The sequence below is a fragment of the Somniosus microcephalus genome, chromosome 33 (genome assembly GCF_052327205.1).
Source record: "Somniosus microcephalus isolate GS21.2 chromosome 33, FLI_Smic_1.0, whole genome shotgun sequence".
Taxonomy (NCBI): domain Eukaryota; kingdom Metazoa; phylum Chordata; class Chondrichthyes; order Squaliformes; family Somniosidae; genus Somniosus; species Somniosus microcephalus.
This window is the reverse complement of record NC_141019.1, coordinates 19,311,754-19,335,440: the sequence shown is the minus strand read 5'-3', so window position 1 is coordinate 19,335,440 and position 23,687 is coordinate 19,311,754. Positions and strand designations below refer to the sequence as shown.

Genomic DNA, 23,687 nt, shown 5'->3' with positions numbered 1-23,687 from the left:
GAGACAACAAAGAGCACAGTCACGCACGTGAGCAAGCACACACACGTGCAACGGTTCACCACCAACTTCAAGGGCAACGTGGGATGGGCAATAAATGCCAGCCTTGCCAGCGACGCCCATAACCCCAAAATGATTTAAGAAAAGCACACACACACACATTGGGTTTCTTTCATTGCTTGGCCCATGCAGTCATTCTGTTCATGTCTCTCTTTCTCTCTTAGGCAGTCCCTCGGAACCGAGGATGACTTGCTTCCACATTAAAAATGAGTTCTCAGGTGACTGATGAGTCCAATGCGGGACCTACAGTCTCTGTCACAGGTGGGGCAGACGGTGGGTGTTGCCTATCCAGAAGAAGGTGCAGCCACCACCTTGCTCCTGGAGCTGGCCTTCCTCTGCCCGCCGGGTCTCACTTAGGGCGGCGATGTCTATGTCGAAACGTCTGAGCTCCCGGGCAACAATAGCAGTACGTTGTTCCGGTCTGTCACTGTTGGGGTTGTCCATGAGGGTCCTGACGTTCCAGGTCCCGAACTACATTTTAAAGGGTGGAAGATGCCTGTGCGTGAATTCTTTTAACATGGGGTGGCCATTGCACACCAGCTACCACACGGGCTTGACAGAGCAAGGTCTCGGTCCAATGGCGTGCCCTCAGAATAAAGACACACATCTCTTTTGCCATTGGTTCTTCAGGAATTCCTCAAAAACTAAACTAGACGCCAAAGGTCTATTTAAAAAAAAATCCATTCATCGATTTTAAAAAAATCTCAGGGCATGCGCGAGGCTGGCATTTGTTGCCCATCCCTCATTGCCCTGAGTATAGCACAACTGGGTAAGGGTGGCGGGTTCCCTCCCCTGAAGGACATCAGCATAGCAGTAGTTTAATACGATAACAATGACTGTGAAAGCTGCCAGATTTATCAGTGCTCACCCACAAATTACAACCTCGGAGTTGTTAATCCAGTGCCATAGCTACATCTCCAGCCCCTCGCAATACCACCCAATAGACAGAGCCAAGAAACGGAACACAAATGAAACCACGGCACGATTTTTCTTCACTTCTGCTCAGCATTCTCATCCCCTCACGTATCTTTTGAACCACGAGGCAAAATGCGAGAGAACTTTACAGCAGTGAAAGTTTGATTGAACGTCGCATCCTTCTTTTAAAGTACCAACTTCGTTCAGTCGGCAGCACTCTCACCGTGGATGTAGACGGCCGCGGGTTCAAGCGCACTTGAGCACCGAGCTCGTACTTCAATGCAGTGCTGAAGAGGTGCCAGAGGTGTCATCTTTTGGGCGAGTCATTGAACGGAGGCCCAGTCTGATGAACATCAAAAGGTCCCTCAGCACCACCTGATGAACAGCAGACTTTCCCCAGTGTCCCGGCCAACATCTCTCGACTCCCACACACCAAAAACACAGCAACTGGGCAGTTACCTTCTTTGTGGGATTTTGCTGTAGACAAAAATGCCCTTTGCCTACATAGCTGTTGCACTTCAAAGTGTGAGAAATGACAGCAGCTGGTAAAAAGGATGTCCATTTTATTCTCAGGTGGAAATCCTCTCCTCGCCCCCTCAATTTTCTTCGCTCCGGACTCCTTACTGACAATGAATGCCAGCAGGCTATTTGGCTACAGCAAGGCATCACCGCCAATCCAAGCCCTGCCCCTACCCTTCCGTTCCCTCTCCCCACGCACAGCCCCAACACAGGACCCCCCCCCTCCCACGTTTCCTGCAGTGGGCCATCAGAAGCAGGAACTCTGGCTCATCCATCATCTCCCTAGCCCCGGCGTTAGGATCACCTCTGGTGCCACCCCCAGACCAATCTCGAGATCTTCCGGTCTGCATGGGCGAGCTACAAACTCACCGAGCCGTCTGGGAACCTCCGGGTGGAAATTCAGCTCGTGACATTGAAACATTTTGCATTCATATAGCGCCTTTAGCGTACTAAAAACGTCCCATGGCGCTTCGCAAGAGCATTATCAGACAAAAAATTGACCCTGAGTCACATGAGAGAGATATTAGGACAGGTGACCAAAAGCTTGGTCAAGGAGGTAGGTTTTAAGGAGCGCCTTAAACGAAGAGAGATAGGTGGAGAGGTTTAGGGAGGGAATTCCAGAGCTTAGGGCCCCAGGCAGCTGAAGGCACGGCCACCAATGGTGGAGCGATTAAAATCAGAGATGCACGAGGGGCCAGAATTGGAGTAGTGCAGATATCTTGGAGGAGATTACAGAGATAGGGAGGGGCGAGGCCGTTGAGGGATTTGAACACAACAATGCGAATTTTAAAATCACAGTCACAAGTCGTCACTGCCTTCTGGGTTCCAGTGAAGACAGTGGGGAATAGACCACCACTTACAAGTTCCCTGTTTTGCGTTGCATTACATGCGCAAGGTGCTCATTGCCGATGCAAACTTTGTTTTTCTTCTCTGGCTTCATTCTGCACTGATCCTGGATTAGGTGAGAACCCTTTTTGCACAAGAGGCTCTCTTGGGATTGACGTCTATGGAGATCCGTCTGAAACAGGACACCGATTGTTTTCTTGGCACTGGATCTCTTCTGGTAGCCAGTCACTTGCTTAATCCTGTTTACGGCTCCCAAACTCCCAACAAAGCAACAGCTACAAGCACTAGTCTGAAGAGGTCAGGCAGAGAACAATCAACACTTCATTCGGAACCAGTTACCAGACACACCCACCACACACTAACCAAGTCGAACACTAGTCTGGAAAGGCCACGTAGACAGAACAAATCAGCACTTCATCAACCAGTCGCCAAACATCAACTTCCCCCCCCGCCCCCCCACCTCACAAATCTCCACAATGCATTTCAGACAGGCAAAGAGAGAAAAATACATTTGCTTGGAAGAATCACAAGGCACCTCCAACGATATTCTCAAACCAAAGCGGCCGTTGCATTTTGAACTTGTTTTGTTCATGTTTATATTACTCAATCCAGCTCCATTATCGCCGTGCCAAAATCTTAAGCTGCTCTCACAATGTGTAAGACCCGTGCAAACGGCGCTGGCTTTTTGACGCACGTCGGGGTGGCCAGCCCTCCAGGACTGCCCTGGAGTTTCCAGGAATTAGAGATTAATCTCCAGGGCACCCTGGAGAAACATTATTGGAGTTTTAAAAGAAAACAAAACCATGTGTATGTTTCCACCCCCCCTCCCCCCAACCATGTTCATTGAACACCTTCATTTATTAGTTATAAAAAGATCAGAGATGGGGGAAAAAGGCTGTTTGACTAGTCAAGAAGGAACCAATCGAGTAACAGCAACAACAACTTGTATTTATATAGCGCCTTTAATGCAGTAAAAAGTCCCACGGAGCTTCGCATGAGCGCAATAAATTAAAATTTGACACCGAGCCACATAAGGAGAAATTAGGACAGGTGACCAAAAGCTTGGTCAAAGAGGTAGGTTTTAAGCAGCATCTTAAATTCCAGAGCTCAGGCCCATACAACAGAAGGCACGGCCACCAATGGTGGAGCGATTATGATCAGGGATGCTCAGGAGGGCAGAATTGGAGGAGCGCAGATATCTCGGGAGGTTGTGGGGCTGAAGGAGATTACAGAGATAGGAAGGGGCGAGGCCATGGAGGGATTTGAAAACAAGGACGAGAATTTTGAAATCGAATCCTATAGTAAGTTTGACTGGATGCGCTACGGTCTCGAGACGTTCTCTGTTCTCCCTAAACTAGGACAGTTGGTCAAAGAGGTAGGTTTTAAAGGAGCGCCTTAAAAGGAAAAGAGTGTGTGAGTGGAGAGGCGGAGAGGTTTAGGGGGGGAATTCCAGAGCTTAGGGCCTTGCCAGCTGAAGGCACGGCCGCCAATGGTTGAGCAAAGAAAATCGGGGATGCTCAAGAGGCTAGAATTGAAGGAACGCAAGGCTGGAGGAGGTTACAGAGATAGGGAGCGGGTGAGAATCATAGAATAGTACAGCACAGAAGGAGGCCATTCAGCTGATCGAGTCTGTTCGCTTTCCAATTGACGCGGAAAGGTGGCGCTGAGCGTTCAATGGCGGGAGTGTGGGGGCGGGGCGGGGCGGTTGGAGGCAGGAGGGTCATGTGACGATACCGCCAGGAATACGCCCAGAGTTGGCAACCCAGGGTCCATGGCTCTCGCACAGCTGGCGGGATTTGCGGAGGCTGGCAGCTGGACAGGCCCAGTAAATACGAATCTTCAGACTCACCTCCGTAGCGCATCTAGTCAAACTTGCTATAGGATTAGATTTCAAAATTCTCGTCCTTGTTTTCAAATCCCTCCATGGCCTCGCCCCTTCCTATCTCTACAATCTCCTTCAGCCCCACAGCCCCCCCGAGATATCTGCGCTGCTCTAATTCTGCCCTCCTGAGCATCCCTGATTATAATCGCTCCACCATTGGTGGCCGTGCCTTCGGTTGCCAAGGCCCTAAGCTCTGGAATTCCCTCCCTAATCCTCTCCGCCTCGCTACCTCTCTTTCCTCCTTTAAGACGCTCCTTAAAACCAACTTCTTTGACCAAGCTTTTGGTCACCTGCCCTAATTTCTCCTTATGTAGCTCGGTGTCAATTTTTTTTGTCTTCCAACACTCCTGTGCAGCACCTTGGGATGTTACATAAGAAGTAGGAGCAGGAGTAGGCCATACGGCCCCTCGGGCCTGCTCCGCCATTCAATAGGATCATGGCTGATCCGAACCTAGACTCACGTCCACTTCCCTGCCCTCTCCCCGTAACCCCTAATTCCCTTATCAGCTAGGAAACTGTCTATCTCCGTTTTAAATTTATTTAATGTCGCATCTTCCACAGCTCTCTGAGGTAGCAAATTCCATAGATTTACTACCCTCTGAGTGAAGAAGTTTCTCCTCATCTCAGTTTTGAAACGGCAGCCCCTTATTCTAAGATTATGCCCCCTAGTTCCAGTCTCACCCATCAGTGGAAACATCCTCACCGCATCCACCCGATCAAGCCCCCTCACAATCTTATATGTTTCGATAAGATCGCCTCTCATTCTTCTGAATTCCAATGAGTAGAGGCCCAACCTACTCAACCTTTCCTCATAAGTCAACCCCCTCATCTCCGGAATCAACCGAGTGAACCTTCTCTGAACTGCCTCGAGAGCAAGTATATCTTTTCTTAAATATGGAAACCAAAACTGCACGTAGTATTCTAGGTGTGGCCTCACCAGTACCCTGTATAACTGAAGCAAGACTTCCCTGCTTTTATACTCCATCCCCCTTGCAATAAAAGCCAAGATTCCATTGGCTTATACCACCACTGTACTTTGACCATGTTGATTTGTGTAATGAATGCGGTGAGTCTTTGCATCACGAAATTGAACAAAATGCATTGAGTTAAATGAGAAAAAGTAGAGTTGCTTTTTTTTTAAATAGTTTTCTTAAACACACCATTTATTAACATGTTTTACAACGTTAAAGGCGCTATATAAATACAAGTTGTTGTTGCCGATTCCAGCCGATCGTGCCAAAACCTTGGTGGTGGGAGCCACTGCTACTACGAGGCATGGGCCTCTCAAACCAGCTCAAGATCCAGTTTGTACATCCAACATTCTGCCCCCCACCACAGGATAAGGAAGCCAGATTTTACACGGTGAATGCAGGCGGCTCACGGACTACGAACCCAACTTGTGAATGTACAAAAGAGCCATAAACTTTTTTTTTTTTTTTTAAAAACAGAACAAGACGTCTGCTCTCTCAGGTGGACGCAAAAGATCCCAGGGCACTATTTCGAAGAAGAGCGGGGGAGTTCTCCCCGGTGTCCTGGGGCCAATATTTATCCCTCAACCAACATCATTAAAACAGATGATCTGATCATTATCACATTGCTGTGTGTAAATTGGCTGCCGTGTTTCCTGCATTACAACAGTGACTACACTTCAAAAAGTACTTCAGTGGCTGTAAAGCACTTTGGGACGTTCGGAGGTTGTGAAAGGCGCTATAGAAATGCACGTTCTTTCTTTCTTCTTTCAAGTTCAAGAATGTAGGAGAGCATGGAAGGAGGAGGTCGTCAGTCTGCCCATCACGCTGCTCCCTCCACACATTATGTACAATTTAAGACACTTCCAGATTGGGGATCGGGTGCTGAGGGGGGAATGTTCAGACGGAGACCGGGGACCTCAGTTTACCCCTCTTCGAGTTACCTTCACATCGGCCGCTGCCAAAATTGCAGCTCAGCCCGGAGCCATTTGAGGCACGTCCTGGTTTGCGCAACACCAGGAGCGTGACACGGCGAGGTCATCATGTTACGTCCCAGGTCAAGGTGGGCCTGGTTCATAATCCCCCTTCCCCGTCTCAACACAATTTACACAACAACAGTATAGCGCCTTTAACGTAATAAAGAGAATTTGAGTACAGGAGCAAGGATGTCTTACTACAGTTGTACAGGGCTTTGGTGAGACCACACCTGGAGTAGTGTGTGCAGTTTTGGTCTCCTTACCTAAGAAAGGATATACTTGCCATAGAGGGAGTGCAGCGAAGGTTCACCAGACTGATTCCTGGGATGGCAGGACTGTCGTACGAGGAGAGATTGGGTTGACTAGGCCTGTATTCACTAGAGTTTAGAAGAATGAGAGGGGATCTCATTGAAACGTATAAAATTCTGACAGGGCTAGACAGACTGGATGCAGGGAGGATGTTTCCCCTGGCTGGGGGGGTCTAGAACGAGGGGTCACAGTCTCAGGATACGGGGTAGGACATTTAGGACTGAGATGAGGAGAAATTTCCTCACTCAGAGGGTGGTGAACCTGTGGAATTCTCTACCACAGAAGGCTGTGGAGGCCAAGTCACTGAATATATTTAAGAAGGAGATAGATAGATTTCTAGACACAAAAGGCATCAAGGGGTATGGGGAGAGAGTGGGAATATGGTATTGAGATAGAGGATCAGCCATGATCATATTGAATGGCGGAGCAGGCTCGAAGGGCCGAATGACCTACTCCTGCTCCTGTTTTTCTATGTTTCTAAAACGTCCCAAGGCGCTTCACAGGAGCGATTATCAGACAAATTTGACCACAGGCCACCTAAGGAGATATTAGGACAGGTGACCAAAAGCTTGGTCAAAGAAGTAGGTTTTAAGGTGCCTCTTAACAGAGGAGAGAGAGGTGGAGATGTTTAGGGAGGAAATTCCAGAGCTTAAGGCCTTGGCAACAGAAGGCACGGCCACCAATGGTGGAGCGATGGAAATCGGAGACGAGCTGGAGGCCAGAATTGGAGGAGCGCAGGTATCTTGGAGGGTTGCAAGGCTGGAGGAGGTTGTAAAGATAGGGCGGGGCGAGGCCGTGGAGGGATTTGAAAACCAGGATGCGAATCGTTAAAAATCGAGGCGTTGCCGGACCGGGAGCCAATGTAGGTCAGCGAGCACAGGGGGCGATGGGTGAACGGGACTTGGGGCGAGTTAGGATACGGGGCAGCCGAGTTTTGGATGAGCTGAAGTTTACGGAGGGTGGGAGGTCGGCCAGGAGTGTGTTGGAATAGTCGAGTCACGTTACATTTACTGGAACCCAGCCCGTGTATTTAAAAGGCAGGTAGAGGAAACGTGGAAACAAACAGTACGTCACAGGGCCCGGGATGATGTGGGGGTGCCGATTCTGGTCAGGAGACATTGGAGCAACTCAGTGTCACCATTATTGGTCCAATTAAAATAGGCCCAGGGGGAGGCCGTGGATTCCCCAATGCGGTGAGGTTAACAGAGAACTGATGATGTAAGAGTGAGATTACCACTCGTCTGCAGTCGATGGCCCTCCATCAATGGGAAACAAAAATGCCTAAAGCCTCTAAACCAACTGATTGAAGCAGACGACAAATTCTACTAATTTGCCTCCCATCTCCCAAAACGGAAATCAGGCAGAACGCCAGCTGACTTGCCCGCCATTCCGCCTCGCTTTAGAGCAGCCTTGTGGCAGACGCACTGTTACCCCCCCCCCCCCTCCCCCGTATGCTCCACACTCGGAAATATCAACACGCCCACTGCCTTGGCGGTGGAGAACCCACCATTTGTTTGTTGGGAACTGCTGCCCAATTCACGAGCTCTGCCTCCGGGCAAGCGAGCCACAGAGAACCAGACGAGGCGTGCCCTTGAATAGCGGGGGGGGGGGGAAACGGGAAGCCAGTGTCATACTGCGAGTGCTTGGGCGTATTGTGTCCAGTTCTGGGTCTCCATATTACAACAAGCATGTCGAGGCACTGGCGAAGGGGCAAAAAAGATTTACAAGGATGATAACCAGAACTGAGGAGGTTATATCCATCAGGAAAGAACGAACAGGCTGGGGCTCTTTTCTCTAGAAAAAGAGACGGCTGAAGGGTTTGATCGGGTAGACATAGAGAAGATGTTTCCACTTGTGGGGGAGAGCAGAACTGGGGGCCATAAATATAAGATGGTCACTAATAAATCCAATAGGGAATTCAGGAGAAACTTCTTTACCCAGAGAGTGGGTGAGAATGTGGAGCTCGCTACCACAGGGAGTGGTTGAGGCGAATAGTATGGATGCATTTAAGGGGAAGCTCGATAAGTACGTGAGGGAGAAAGGAATAGAAGGATATGTTGATAGGGTGAGATGAAGAGGGGTGGGAGGAGGCTCGTGTGGAGCATAAACACCGGCATAGACCTGTTAGGCCGAATGGCCTGTTTCTGTGCTGTACATACTTTGTAATTCTATAGAATCACTCTCCCAAAACTGCAGCAAGGTAAAAGACACTCCTATACTAGAGAGTCTGGACCTATACCCTGTGTTGACATGGCCTATATCACTCAACCAGCTGTCACTGATCATACGTTTGGAGTGGCCATTTAACATGATTCTTAAGACAATTTAAACATAGGTGTGTTGTTTTTTAAAATGCCATTGTTCAAAAGTTTCCTATTAAATTATGACTTCCCTGTCCACCACAAGAGAAAGCAGCAAGCTTTAAAAGTGTGAATTGAGCGCCTTGGTCCAACTAACGGTCCATTGGTTGGCTGGTGGGCAGTCCATTCACTGCGGAGCGGGCTCGAGGGGCCGCATGGCCTACTCCTGCTCCCATTTCATACGGCAGGCCGGTGTATGACGGGTAAGTCAGCGAGCTGATCTCACCTGCAAGGGGAGGGGGGGTGCGTTTGGCATCAGTACCCCCCCCCCCTCTCGCGGGGACAGAGAAGCAAAAAAAAGAGCAGTCAGGGTTCCTGCTGGTGATCACTGTCTCGTGACCCCTGCACGGTCAAGACAAGATTGGGCACAGATGCCACAACAGACAGCAACTATTGCCCTCCCCCCCCCCCCCCCCCGCTCTTCTTCGCAATAGCGCCACGGAAATCCACCCGAAATAGCAGACGGGGCCTCGGTTTAGCGTCTCAGCCGAAGACGGCACCTCCGACAGTGCAGCGCTCCCTCAGCACTGCACTGGGAGTGTCGGCCTGGATTACGGGCTCAAGTCTCTGGAGTGGGACTTCAACCCACAACCTTATGACTCAGAGGCGGGAGTGCCACCCACTGAGCCACGGCTAACGGCCGTGCACCAGTTTGCCGCCTGTACGATGCCAAACCCGTTATTCCCACAGATCTGTCCCCCAATATTTTCATGGGTTTACGATTTCCCTGCTGGGAGAAGAGAGCCAAGTGTCTGCGGAATCGCACCCAGCATGATTCAGCACCTTCAGGAATTGGGGTGGGGATGGAAAGCGTTGTTATCCCAGAGAAATATCACATTTCAAAGTCGGCATTCTAAACAAGAATAAAAGACGATAATGAGAAGATCATCGTACATAATCCAGAAAGTTCGATTACTTTGGGAGTGCTGGTCGAACACAAGCCATCACATAGTGTACTGTGTGGGATCAGGGTATCAGATTGCTATCAGGCGCTGTGTGCTTTTCCCATTAGTGGCTCTTCACCCAACTGCAGTTTCAAGGCTGCATACATGCAGGTAAACAAAACTCAAATGCCCTTGGGTGGTTTTATACCCAACACACCAGATTACCTTAAACAGAAAGGTTCCAAAGGCATTGCCATCGGACTTCAGCTGAAATCAGAATATGTGGAACAGGAAGACCAAAATCCAATTGAATTCACAAATAGTGCTCTACCGGGAGTCATCCATCTCACAGCATCGCATCCCGGCTCACCCATCACCCCGCCCTTGCTGATCTCCACTGGCTCCCTGTCCCCCAGCATCTCCAAATGTGTCAGGCGTGGCTCAGTTAGTAACACCCTCGCCTCTGGGTCAGAAAGTTGTGGGTTCAAGTCCCACTCCAGAGACTTGAGCACAACGATCTAGGCTGACACTCCCAGTGCAGTACTGAGGGAGCGCTGCACTGTCGGAGGTGCCGTCTTTCGGATGAGACGTTAAACCGAGGCCCCATCTGCTCGCTCAGATGGGCGTAAAAGATCCCACGGCACTATTTTGAAGTGCGCAGCGGGAGTTCTGGGCCAATATTTATCCCTCAATCAACATCACTAAAAACAGATTATCTGGTCGTTGTTTCATTGCTGTTTGTGGGAGCTTGCTGTGCGCAAATTGACTGCCGCGTTGCCTACATTACAACAGTGACTCCACTCCAAAAGTGTAGTCTCTTTTGTTCTTTCCTCCCCTCACCCCTCTCCCTGCCTCTGCACTTGCTTAAAAATCTGTTACATCTCTAACTTTTTCCAGTTCTGACGAAGGGTCATCGACCTGAACCATTAACTCTGTTTCTCTCTCTCTCCACGGATGCTGCCTGACCTGCTGAGTGTTTCCAGCATTTTCTGTTTTTACTTCCAAAGTACGTCATTGGCTGTGAAGCGCTTTGTGACATCTGGAGGTCCTGAAAGGCGCTATAGAAATGCAAATGTTTCTTTCTTGAAAACTCTGGCTGATTATTCTCCCCACTAGCACCAGGCCACCAAGAACACCCCCGACCATCACCCCAGCTAACTCTATACAGGGCAGAATCAAAACCTGGGACCTGGCTGGCCTCAATACAACACTGGACGCTTTAGCTTCTGTGGACCACTAGTTCAGAAAGCTCCTGGGGCAATCCATTCCTCGCACTGGCACCTGAGAATTTGGGTCGGGAATCATAGAATGGTTACAGCACAGAAGAAGGCCATTCAGCCCGTCGAGTCCGTGCCGGCTCTCCGCAAGAGCACTTCAGCTAGTCCCACTCCCCCGCCCTTTCCCCAGAGCCCTGCAAATTTATTTTTTAGGTACTTATCCAATTCCCTTTTGAAAGCCGCGATCGAGTCTGCCTCCACCACCCTCTCAGCCAGTGAATTCCAGATCCTAACCACTCGCTGCGGTGAAGAGTTTTTCCTCATGTCGCCTTTAGAACACCATAAATCGGTGTCCTCTGGTTCTTGACCCTCCCGCCAATGGGAACAGTTTCTCTCTTATCTACTCTGCTTGGGAGTTCCAAAACTCGTGGACGGGTTTTTTTTCCCTTGGTGACCAGAAGCATTCAAATCAAAAAATCGGGACAGGACCCTGCCACAGGTCCGTGCACAGTTCGGTCTTCAATGATGAAAGGCTTGTCCACCATGCCCTATTAATTTCTCCTTACTCTGTACAAACAGATCATAAAGAAATAAATGTCTTAAACGGGAGGTGCTGGTTAATAAAAAAAGCAGGCAACTTTCCTGGTTTCTAAAATAACATTCTTTCATCTGCCGGCAATTAAATTGCCCGAGAGCTTTTAATTTGCCCCTCTTCAGGAGATGGCAACCAGTTTGAAATAAAGGGGTTAAACCCTCCCATTAAATAGTCGAGGGAAATTTTGGTCGAATTTCACCGAGCATTCAGCTAGTCTCCCGGGGTGCAAGTAATTGCAGGGCTCGGCTACCTCGGCCCTCAAATAACAAGGAATCCTGTCACTTGGATGACACGAGGATGTCAGCGAAGGATAATGGTGCGCCGATCAAATGTTTATACTATGCCTGCTCAAACTGCTCAAAACATCCGGCAGAACATTAGCAGATTACATCCTTCCAACCTTGGGCTGCGTCTCGAAATAGCAGCGAGACACATCACACCAGGGAAGACACAGGTCAAAGACAGTGACAACAATGGCAGAAAACTGAGGGGGCGCGTCAAGAGCAAGAATAGTAAAGATTATTAACAGAAGTGGGATTTTTCCTGTAGTATAGTGTACTTCATATAAAAAAAGACGCAGAGGAGAGATGAGAATTTTTTTTTTTTTTTTTTTTTTTTAAATGCAGTGTTGTTATGATCTGGAATGCACTTCCTGACAGGGTAGTGGAAGCAGATTCAATAATAACTTGCAACTGGATAAATTATTGAAAAGGGGAAATTTACAGGGCTATTGGGAAAGAGCAGGGGAGTGGGATTTATTGGAAAAATAGCGCCTTTCACGACCTCAGGATGTCCCAAAGCGCTTTACAGCCAATGAAGTACTTTTTTTGAAGTGTAGTCACTGTTGTAATGTGGGAAACACGGCAGCCAATTTGTGCACAGCAAGCTCCCACAAACAGCAATGTGATAATGACCAGATCATCGGTTTTCGTGATGTTGATTGAGGGAAAAATATTGGGCCTAGGACACCGGGGAGAACTCCCCTGCTCTTCTTCGAAATAGTGCCCACGGGATCTTTTACATCCACCTGAGAGAGCAGACAGGGCCTCAGTTTAACGTCTCATCAGAAAGACGGCTCCTCCGACAGTGCAGCACTCCCTCAGTACTGCAGTGGAGCGTCAGCCTAGATTTTTGTGCTCAAGTCCCTGGAGTGGGACTTGAACCCACAACCTTCGCACTCAGGGGTGAGGGTGCTACCCACTGAGCCACAGCTGACACATTGGATAGCTCTATCAAAGAGCCAGCACAGACACGATGGGTCGAATGGCCTCCTTCTGCGCTGTATGATTCCATGAATAAAGCCTAGTGATGGCACCAGTATCAGAGGGCCATTCCCCAGCATGCGTCGGTGTCGCTGGGGAGGGGGTGTCGGAGGAGAAAGAGGAAAAGATCATTGATGGGGTGGGGAAGAAAAGGTAGCAGCATGTCACCTAAAAAGCAGGGGAAGAGGGCACAGAGTCAAGTTCACAGGAGAATTTGATCAGATATCAAGCAAGAACTAAAATGATGAATTCCACAAAGATTACCACCTCCTGGACAGGAAGCAGGTCTCCACAGTGCCTACGCATCATCAGGTACTTGGCTCACCCGCCCAATCTCTATAACCTCCTCCAGCCCACCGAGAGCTCTGCACTCGACCAATTCTGGCCACTTTGCTGATTTCCTTCGCTCCACCATTGGTGGCCGTGTTTTCAGCTGCCTAGGCCCCAAGCTCTGGAATTCCCTCCCTAAACCTCTCCGCCTCATTTAAGACGGTCCTCAAAACCTACCTCCTTGACCCGAGAGGGCAGATGTGGCCTCGGTTTAACGGCTCATCCGAAAGACGGCACCTCCGACAGTGCAGCACTCCCTCAGTATGCACTGGAGTGTCAGCCTAGATTTTTGTGCTCAAGTCCCTGGAGTGGGACTTGAACCCACGACCTTCTGACTCAGCCAATAACCAGGGGGCACAGATTTAAAGTAATTGGTCGGAGGTTTAAAGGGGATTTGAGGAGAAAGTTTTTCACCCAGAAGGTGGTGGGGGTCTGGAACTCACTGCCTGAAAGGGTGGTCGAGGCAGAGACCCTCAGCACATTTAAAAAGTACTTGGATAAGCACTTGAAGTGCCGTAACCTACAGGGCTACGGACCTACATAGAAAATAGGAGCAGGAGTAGGCCATTCGGCCCCTCGAGCCTGCTCTGCCATTCAATGCGATCATGGCTGATCATCCAAACTCAGTACCCTGTCCCTGCTTTCTCCCCATATCCCTTGATCCCTTTAGCCTTAAGAAATATATCCAACTCCTTCTTGAATATATTTAATGAATTGGCCTCAACTGCCTTCTGTGGTAGAGAATTCCACAGGTTCACCTCTCTCTGGGTGAAGAAATTCCTCCTCATCTCTGTCCTAAATGTCCTACCCCTTATCCTTTAGAATAGGACCAAGAGCTGGAAAGTGGGATTAGGCTGGAGAGCTCTTTATCGGCCGGCACGGACACGATGGGCCGAATGGCCTCCTTCTGTGCTGTAAATTTCTATGATTCTATGATTGACCAAGCTTTTGTGTCAAACATCTGATAACACTCCTGTGAAGCGCCTCAAGACCTTTTACTGCATTAAAGGCACTATATAAATTCAAGTTCTTTCGCTTCTATTCCACGGTCTCCAACATTAACACTCAGTGCCCTTTAGATTTATTGCGAAGTGCTTATCATTCGAAGAGCTGCAATAAAGCTCTATATAATTACAAATCTTCCATATTAATTGACTACATACAAAGAAGCCACAAGCACAGAAGACTCGACTTACAATGGTCCCTGGAAATGGCATCAGGTAAAGACAACAACAACAACTACTTGTATTTATATAGCACCTTTAACATAGTAAAACATCCCAAGGTGCTTCACAGGGGTGTTAGAAGACAAAAATTTGACACCGAGCCACATGAGGATAAATTAGGGCAGGTGACCAAAAGCTTGGTCAAAGAGGTAGGTTTTAAGGAGCGTCTTAAAGGAGGAGAGAGGTAGCGAGGCGGAGAGGTTTAGGCAGGGAATTCCAGAGCTTAGGGCCCAGGCAACAGAAGGCTCGGCCACCGATGGTGGAGCGATTATAATCAGGGATGCTCAAGAGGGCAGAATTAGAGGAGCGCAGATATCTCAGGGGGTTGTGGGGCTGGAGGAAATTACAGAGATAGGATGAGAATTTTGAAAATGAGGCGCTGCTTAACTGGGAGCCAATGTAGGTCAGCGAACACAGGGGGTGATGGGCGAATGGGACCTGGTGCGAGTTAGGACACGGGCAGCCGAGTTTTGGATGACCTCACGTTTCCGTAGGGTGGAATGTGTTCAAATGTCCAAAGGCACTGGACAAAGAACAGCACACACCCAGCTACCAAGTTACAGCTAAACTGTAACTTGCACGTAAAGGGAAAGTGACTCTGCTCCTCTTCCAGAGCTGGGGGGGCGGCGGGGGGGGGCGGGAGGGCGGGGCACAGAAAGAGCTTCCAGTTCGGTAACATTTACCCACAACTGTTGAATAATGTCAATTCAAATCTTACTTATTCTGAACTCCTGGCTTGAGCGAGGCTCCTCAATTAAACTTCCCAATTACAGACCCAAGCCGAGGGGATGAACAACTCTTTTTTTTCTCCTCTCTCTCATCAATTAATAATTCCCCCCCTCCCCAACTTGACAAAAATCGGCCTAACAAAGGACGACAGCAGCAATATTAAATGGGTCACATCACCGCAACCAATTGTCAAGACCACCTGCCTTTCTGCAGTGTGTGTCTGTCTGTCTGGGAAGCACAGCTCCCATCCCCAGGTGATTTTTTTTTTTTTTTTAAAAAGCGGCTCTGGGCTCCTGATTGAAAGACAGACTTGCATTTCTATCGCACCTTCCACGTCCACCGGACATCGCAAAGCGCTTTGCGGCCAATGAGGTACTTTTGAAGTGCGGTCACTGCTGTAAGATGGGAAACGCGGCAGCCAATTTGCACACAGCAAGATCCCACAACCAGTAATGTGATAATGACCAAGTAATCTGTTTTTGTTACGTTGATTGAGGGATAAATATTGGTCCAGGACGCCGGGGAGAACTCCCCTGCTCTTCTTCGAAATAGCGGCCGTGGGGTCTTTTACGTCCACCTGAGAGAGCAGACGGGGCCTCGGTTTAACGTCTCATCCGAAAGACGGCACCTCCAACAATGCAGCACTCCCTCAGTACTGCACTGGAGTGTCAGCCTGGATTATGTGCTCAACTCTCTGGAGTGGGACTTGAACCCACAACCTTCTGACTCAGAGGCGAGGGTGCTGCCCACTGAGACACGGCTGCTATCCAATACCCGCTCCGGTGCCTGCTGGATGAACACACAAGGGTGGGCATCAGATCAGACATAACTATCACGCCCTGCAGCCAAATACTCGCCGCCCAGGCTCGTAAACAAAAGAATGGGCACCCCTGGCAAAGTGCCAATGGGCCACGGGCACAATTACCCCAACATCAGCCACCAGAGTCAGGAAGGGAGATAGGCAAAAGTGTTAAATCGGTGCCCAATTACTCCCCTCCCCTCCAGTACAAAGTTCAGTGTTTCAGGTCAAGCCAGGACACATATTCCGAATTCAAGATCACCCACAGAGGGTTGAGAGAGGCACACATGGGAGGGGAGGGGTTGAGGAAGCTTATTACAGCAATGTATTTACTGGAAGCCTCGCTTCTGAATTAAGTCCAGCGGGCACCTCCTTAAGCTTATTAAAATTCAGAATGGGGGGTGGGGAAAAAAAAAAAGAGTACAAAAAATTGGCAACCTGTTTTTTGGCAATGGCAGCCTTGGGGAAAGTCCGGCTCGTATGTGTGTGTGTGTAGATTGACACCACAGAACCGGCGCTCAGCTTTTCACAGGGCGCTCATTGTGATCGGGGACTTGGGGATAAAACTAGGCCGGCCAAAGCCACTCGTTCCAATACCTGTCGCTTTTTGCTTGTGTGTGAAAAGGGAGGGAGGGAGGAGACGGATCAATACAGTCAATCCCCAGCCCCCCCCATCAATAATCGATAAGCACCACCACAATGCAGAACATAAAGCGAAGCCAGGGCAGTGAAACACACACACACAAAGCGAGCGAAATTAACAAGAAGGTAAACAAAAGAGAGTGAAACCGATCGGAAACTGATAAAGAGTCGCCGGCGGTCGCAAAATGCATCGAAATCCCGGTAGCACAACCTGGGGCTTTTTTCCCCTAAATTTAGGATCACGAGATATTGAAACAATCAGTCCTTGTGGCAACATTGTATCCGACTCCGGGCGCCATGTTGCGAGCACAGGGATGTAAATAAACATTTCAAACGCTTAAATATAATGGGGGGGGGTTGTTTTTTTTTAACCGCCCCTCCTCCATTCCTTCTCACAGCAGGTGAACTCCTTACCGGTCCCGGCGCTGATGTTCAGCAGCAGCAAGATCGTGTAGAACTGGTAAGGTTTAGCCATTCTCGCAGCTTGCCATCGCCTGAGAGATGCAGCGTGGGTGAAATTGACCAGGAGGTGGCTTGAAATTAACCAGATACGGAACCGTCTCACTGAGTGAAATCTACAAAAGGGATTACTCCGCTCTCTCTCTCTCCGATGCAATTCACAAATAGCCAGCGAGCAGAGGGGAGGTGGCCTGGCAGCTGATTTTTTTTTGTTGTTGCTCGCCTTAACCCTTTCGCTGCCCTCCGAAAATCGCAAAGGAGGAAAAAAAAAACCAGAGGAGGGGAGGGAAGCGGGTGCAGGGCACAACAGTGCACGCCTCTCTTACTTTGCAGCCGGTCTGTGCATGTTGCACAGCGCTTGGATTTGGGATTGCAGGCAGACCAGCCTGCTTACGCCGCAATAAAAACAAGCAAACGCTGGGAACACTCAGCAGGTCAGGCAGCACCTGTAGGGAGAGAGAATGAAAAGGTCGGTGACCTTTCATCCGAAATAAAGATGTATTTGACTTGTGTGTTTCTAAAGCGAACAGAAATGGGTTTACTCAATTTCCCTTTCTCTTTTTCTACCCCTCTCTTTGCGGCTTACTGGGCCGCACTCTCACCTCTGAGTCCGACTCCAGAGACTTGAGCACAAAAATCTAGGTTAGACACTCCAGTGCAGTACTGAGGGAGTGCCGCACTGTCGGAGGTGCAGTACTGAGGGAGAGCCGCACTGTCGGAGGGGCAGTACTGAGGGAGCGCCGTACTGTCGGAGGGGCAGTACTGAGGGAGCGCCGCACTGTCGGAGGGGCAGTACTGAGGGAGCGCCGCACTGTCGGAGGGGCAGTACTGAGGGAGTGCCGCACTGTCGGAGGTGCAGTACTGAGGGAGAGCCGCACTGTCGGAGGTGCAGTACTGAGGGAGAGCCGCACTGTCGGAGGGGCAGTACTGAGGGAGCGCCGTACTGTCGGAGGGGCAGTACTGAGGGAGCGCCGCACTGTCGGAGGGGCAGTACTGAGGGAGTGCCGCACTGTCGGAGGTGCAGTACTGAGGGAGAGCCGCACTGTCGGAGGGGCAGTACTGAGGGAGAGCCGCACTGTCGGAGGGGCAGTACTGAGGGAGCGCCGTACTGTCGGAGGGGCAGTACTGAGGGAGCGCAGTACTGAGGGAGCGCTGCACTGTCGGAGGGGCAGTACTGAGGGAGCGCCGTACTGTCGGAGGGGCAGTACTGAGGGAGCGCAGTACTAAGGGAGCGCTGCACTGTCGGAGGGTCAGTACTGAGGGAGCGCTGCACTGTCGGAGGGTCAGTACTGAGGGAGCGCAGTACTGAGGGAGCGCTGCACTGTCGGAGGGGCAGTACTGAGGGAGCGCAGTACTGAGGGAGCGCTGCACTGTCGGAGGGGCAGTACTGAGGGAGCGCCGTACTGTCGGAGGGGCAGTACTGAGGGAGCGCAGTACTAAGGGAGCGCTGCACTGTCGGAGGGTCAGTACTGAGGGAGCGCTGCACTGTCGGAGGGTCAGTACTGAGGGAGCGCAGTACTGAGGGAGCGCTGCACTGTCGGAGGGGCAGTACTGAGGGAGCGCTGCACTGTCGGAGGGTCAGTACTGAGGGAGCGCTGCACTGTCGGAGGGTCAGTACTGAGGGAGCGCCGCACTGTCGGAGGGGCGGTACTGAGGGAGCGCCGCACTGTCGGAGGGGCGGTACTGAGGGCGCGCTGCACTGTCGGAGGGTCAGTACTGAGGGAGCGCCGCACTGTCGGAGGGGCAGTACTGAGGGAGCGCTGCACTGTCGGAGGGGCAGTACTGAGGGAGCGCCGCACTGTCGGAGGGGCAGTACTGACGGAGTGCTGCACTGTCGGAGGGGCAGTACTGAGGGAGTGCCACACTGTCGGAGGGGCAGTACTGAGGGAGTGCTACACTGTTGGAGGGGCAGTACTGAGGGAGTGCTACACTGTCGGAGGTGCCGTCTTTCAGATGAGACGATAAACCGAAGCCCCTTCTGCCCTCTCAGGTGGATGTAAAAGATTCTATGGCACTATATCAATATTTATTGCTAAAACAGATTATCCGGTCATTATCACATTGGTGTTTGTGGGAGCTTGCTGTGCGCAAATTGGCTGTCGCGTTTCCCACATTACAACAGGGACTCCACTTCAAAAAGTACTTCATTGGCTGTAAAACGCTTTGGGACGTCCTGTGATTGTGAAAGGCGCCATAGAAATGCAAGTCTTTCTATTATATGTGACTCCAGTCCCACAGCAATGTGGTTGACTCTTAACTGCCCTCTGAAATGGCCCAGCAAGCCACTCAGTTGTATCAAACTGCTGCAATGCAACGGTTCAAGAAGGCGGCTCACCACCACCTTCTCAAGGCAACTAGGGATGGGCAATAAATGCCGGCCTCGCCAGCGACGCCCACATCCCGAGAATGAATTTATTTTTAAATCACTCACCTGCTCCTGCTCACTCCTGCTCTGCATGCCACCAAGTGCAGTCCTTTCCAGTTGATTCCCTAATTCCCCCAGACAGGATGCCCCTGGGTTGGTGCTCGAGAGGGGTACGGTGAGTGGTGTCACACGCTCTGAAGTGTTGGCAGAGCTGAATTTGCCCCATTTACACCACAGGGTGATACCACACTGCAGGCACAATATCAGGGAATGGGCAGTTTGGAACATTAGGACCAGGAGGAGGCCATTCAGCCCCTCGAGCCTGTTCCGTCATTCAGGCAGATCATAAGAACATAAGAAATAGGAACAAGAGACCATTCAGCCCCTCGAGCCTGCTCCGCCATTTAATGAGATCATGGCTGATCTGATCTTGGGCTCAGCTCCATTTCCCCGCCCGCTCCCCATAACCCTTCACTCCCTTATTGTTCAAACATCTGTCTATCTCCACCTTAAATGTATTTAATGACCCAGCCTCCACGGCTCTCTGGGGCAGAGAATTCCACAGATTTACGACCCTCTGAGAGAAGAAATTCCTCCTCATCTCAGTTCTAAAAGGGCGACCCTTTATTCTGAAACTATGCCCCCGAGTTTTAGATTCCCCCACGAGGGGAAACATCCTCTCTGCATCTACCTTGTCGAGCCCCCTCAGTATCTTATACGTTTCAATAAGATCACCTCTCATTCTTCTAAGTTCCAATGAGTATCGGCCCAGCCTGCTCAACCTTTCTTCATAAGTCAACCCTCTCATCTCTGGAATCAACCGAGTGAATCGTCTCTGACCTGCCTCCAATGTAAGTATATCCTTCCTTAAATAAGGTGACCAAAACTGTACGCAGTACTTCAGGTGTGGCCTCACCAATACCCTGTACAGTTGTAGCAGGACTTCGACAATAGCAAAATACTGCAGATGCTGGAAATCCGAAATAACAACAGAAAATGCTGGAAACACTCAGCAGGCCAGGCAACATCCGTGGAGGGAAAATAGAGTCAACGTTTTGGGTCAAAACCCTTTGTCAAGACTGAAGGCCGGGCTGGGAGAGAACAAACGAGAAGTGAAGAGACATTAAGAGGTATCCAAAATGAGACGAGATGGTGATAGGACAAGTGGAGACCAGGCTCTCCCAGCCTGGCCTTCAGTCTTGACAAAGGTTTTGACCCGAAACGTTGACTCTATTTTCTCTCCACGGATGTTGCCTGGCCTGCTCAGTTTTTCCAGCATTTTCTGTTGTAGCAGGACTTCCTTGCTTTTATACCCGCCTTTGCTCTATATCCCTTGATACCCTTACCTAACAAAAATCTATCACTCTCAGTCTTGAAAGCTCCAATTGACCCCCAGCATTTTGGGGAAGAGAATTCCAGATTCCCTCCACCCTTTGTGTGAAGAAATGCTTCCTGATTTCACCCCTGAATGGCCTGGCTCTAATTTTAAGCTGATGTCCCCTCGTTCTGGACTCCCCCACCCACCAGAGGATTTGACTCTGCACCCCTCCACCCCTGCCTTTTAGGTAATGTACTGCTGGAGCCCCCCCAGTCTCACCAAGACACTGACTCGTACGCTGGGGTATGCTGATTTCCCTCCGAAACGTCCTAGCTCTAATTTTAAGACTGTGTCCCCTCGTTCTTCACTCTTGCACCAGAGGAAATAGTTTCTCCGTATCTACCCTATCAAATCCTTTTAACATTTTAGGCACCTCGATCAGATCAGCCCCTCAAACTTCTAAATGCAAAGCGAATCACAGAATGATGCAGCACAGAAGGAGGCCATTCGGCCCATCGTGCCTGTGCCAGAATACAAGCCAGGTTTATGCGTTCTGGTCGTGGTCCTTTCCCCATTTTGGGGGGGGAGTTTGCGGGGGACGATACTTGCAAGCCAACAAAATGGCAGCAAATGGTTCCCTTTGCCTCTGGAGGCATGTGGAGCATTCACCCCGCGTGACGGGTTCCAGTGTTCCTGCCTGGCAGGCTGTCGACCCTGCCGCCATGGCCTTTGCCAGCGCTCTTGCCTGTGAGGTAAAGGGGGGTACCGAAGAAATGGTGCCCACTTAACATGTGATTGTAGTAAACGTGTCTCAACCTACTGTGTGTCGAGAGTGTGTGTGAATTTCTTACAGGTCTCATCAAAATTATGGAACGACAGTAAACATAAGAACATAAGAAATAGGAGCAGGAGTGGGCCATACGGCCCCTCGAGCCTGCTCCGCCATACGGCCCCTCGAGCCTGCTCCGCCATTCAATAAGATCATGGCTGATCATCGACCTCAACTCCACTTTCCCGCCCAATCTCCATATCCCTTGATTCCCCTAGAGTCCAAAAATCTATCTATCTCAGCCTTGAATATACTCAAAGACTGAGCCTCCACAGCCCTCTGGGGCAGAGAATTCCAAAGATTCACAACCCTCTGAGTGAAGAAATTCCTCCTCCTCTCAGTCTTAAATGGCCAACCCCTTATCCTGAGACTATGCCCCCTAGTTCTAGACACTCCAGCCAGGGGAAACAACCTCTCAGCATCTACCCTGTCAATCCCCCTCAGAATCTTGTATGTTTCAATGAGATCACCTCTCATTCTTCTAAACTCCAGAGAGTATCGGCCCATTCTACACAATCTCTCATCATAGGACAGCCCTCTCATCCCAGGAATCAATCTAGTGAACCTTCGTTGCACCGCCTCCAAGGCAAGTATATCCTTCCTTAGATAAGGAGACCAAAACTGTGCACAGTACTCCAGGTGTGGTCTCACCAAGGCTCTGTACAATTGTAGCAAGACTTCCTTACTCTTATACTCCAACCCCCTTGCAATAAAGGCTAACATGCCATTTGCCTTCCTTATTGTTTGCTGTACCTGCAGGCTAGCTTTCTGTGTTTCTTGCACGAAGACACCCAAATCTCTCTGAACACCAACATTTGAAAGTTTCTCACCATTTAAAAAATATTCTGTTTTTCTATTCTTCCTACCAAAGTGAATAACCTCACATTTCCCTACATTATACTCCATCTGCCACCTTACTGCCCACTCACTCAGTCTATCTATATCCCTTTGCAGACTCTGTGTTCTCCTCACAGCTTACTGACCCACCTAGCTTTGTATCATCAGTAAACTTGGATACATTACACTCGGTCCCTTCACCTAGGTCATTAATATAGATTGTAAATAGCTGAGGCCCCAACACTGCTCCTTGCGGCACCCCACTAGTTACAGCCTGCCAACCTGAAAAAGATCCGTTTATCCCTACTCTCTGTTTTCTGTCCGTTAACCAATCCTCTATCCATGCTATTATATTACCCCCAACCCCATGAGCCCTAATCTTGTGTAATAACCTTTTATGTGGCACCTTACCGAATGCCTTTTGGAAATCCAAATGTACTACATCCACTGGTTCCCCTTTATCTACCCTGCTAGTTACATCCCCAAAAAACTCTAATAAATTTGTCAAACCACAACCTCCTTCTGGTAGAAATTCCAAGTAAACACATTTTAATTAGTCTTCAGCTCCTATACCCAAGTCGGAGAACTGACTTGCACGTCACAGGAGTGCATCTCAACAACAACAACAACAACTTGTATTTATACAGCGCCTTTAACGTAGTGAAACGTCCCAAGGTGCTTCACAGGAGTGACTATCAGATAAAATTTGGCACCGAGCCACTTAAGGAGAAATTAGGTCAGGTAACCAAAAGCTTGGTCAAAGAGGTAGGTTTTAAAGAGCGTCTTAAAGGAGGAAAGTGAGGTAGAAAGTTTTAGGGAGGGAATTTCAGAGTTTAGGGCCCAGGCAGCTGAAGGCACGGCCACCAATGGTGGAGCGATTAAAATCGGGGATGCGCAAGAGGCCAGAATTGGAGGAACACATAGGAATGTTGTGAACATGAGGGAGGAGACTTGGAAAAAACAAACATCACTTGCATTTTAGTTAGCGCCTAATCAAATGGTCAAAACCTCTGAAAGCTCCTCTCACGCCTCGACAATCCTGGACGGTAACTATCGGTAGGTCAATCACCAGGGGCATCACAGCTGAGATCCACCTTGACCTCAGCTAACACCCAGACAGCGGGAACCTCTGCTCGGGACGGACTGGGCTTTGCCCGGCCAACATCTCGTGCAACTGTTGAAAAATTGGAAAGCGGATTTCCTCTCAGGACCAAAGCAACATGTTCCGTTCAAGCTCCCCAATCTGCACATCGCTGCTCTTGCATTGACTTGCTTCCAGTTAGTCACTAGACAGATGCTCAAAGAGACACGAATTAAAAAAAAGAAGTTATAGAGTGTTACAGCACAGGAGGAGGCCATTCG

At 49.7% G+C, this 23,687-nt stretch overlaps 1 protein-coding gene across 2 annotated transcripts in view; it reads right to left on the bottom strand.

The window, feature by feature from the left end:
• Positions 1–17,293, bottom strand: part of LOC147096986 (activin receptor type-1B-like) — an 81,339-nt gene extending 64,046 nt beyond the window's left edge. For both annotated transcript variants that reach the window (XM_085972695.1, XM_085972696.1), the window contains exon 1: positions 16,932–17,293. In XM_085972695.1, the coding sequence (XP_085828821.1) occupies positions 16,932–16,992 (61 nt within the window). In that variant the 5' untranslated portion in view covers positions 16,993–17,293. The remainder of the gene's footprint in view (positions 1–16,931) is intronic.
• Between the last annotated feature and the right edge of the window lie 6,394 nt (positions 17,294–23,687).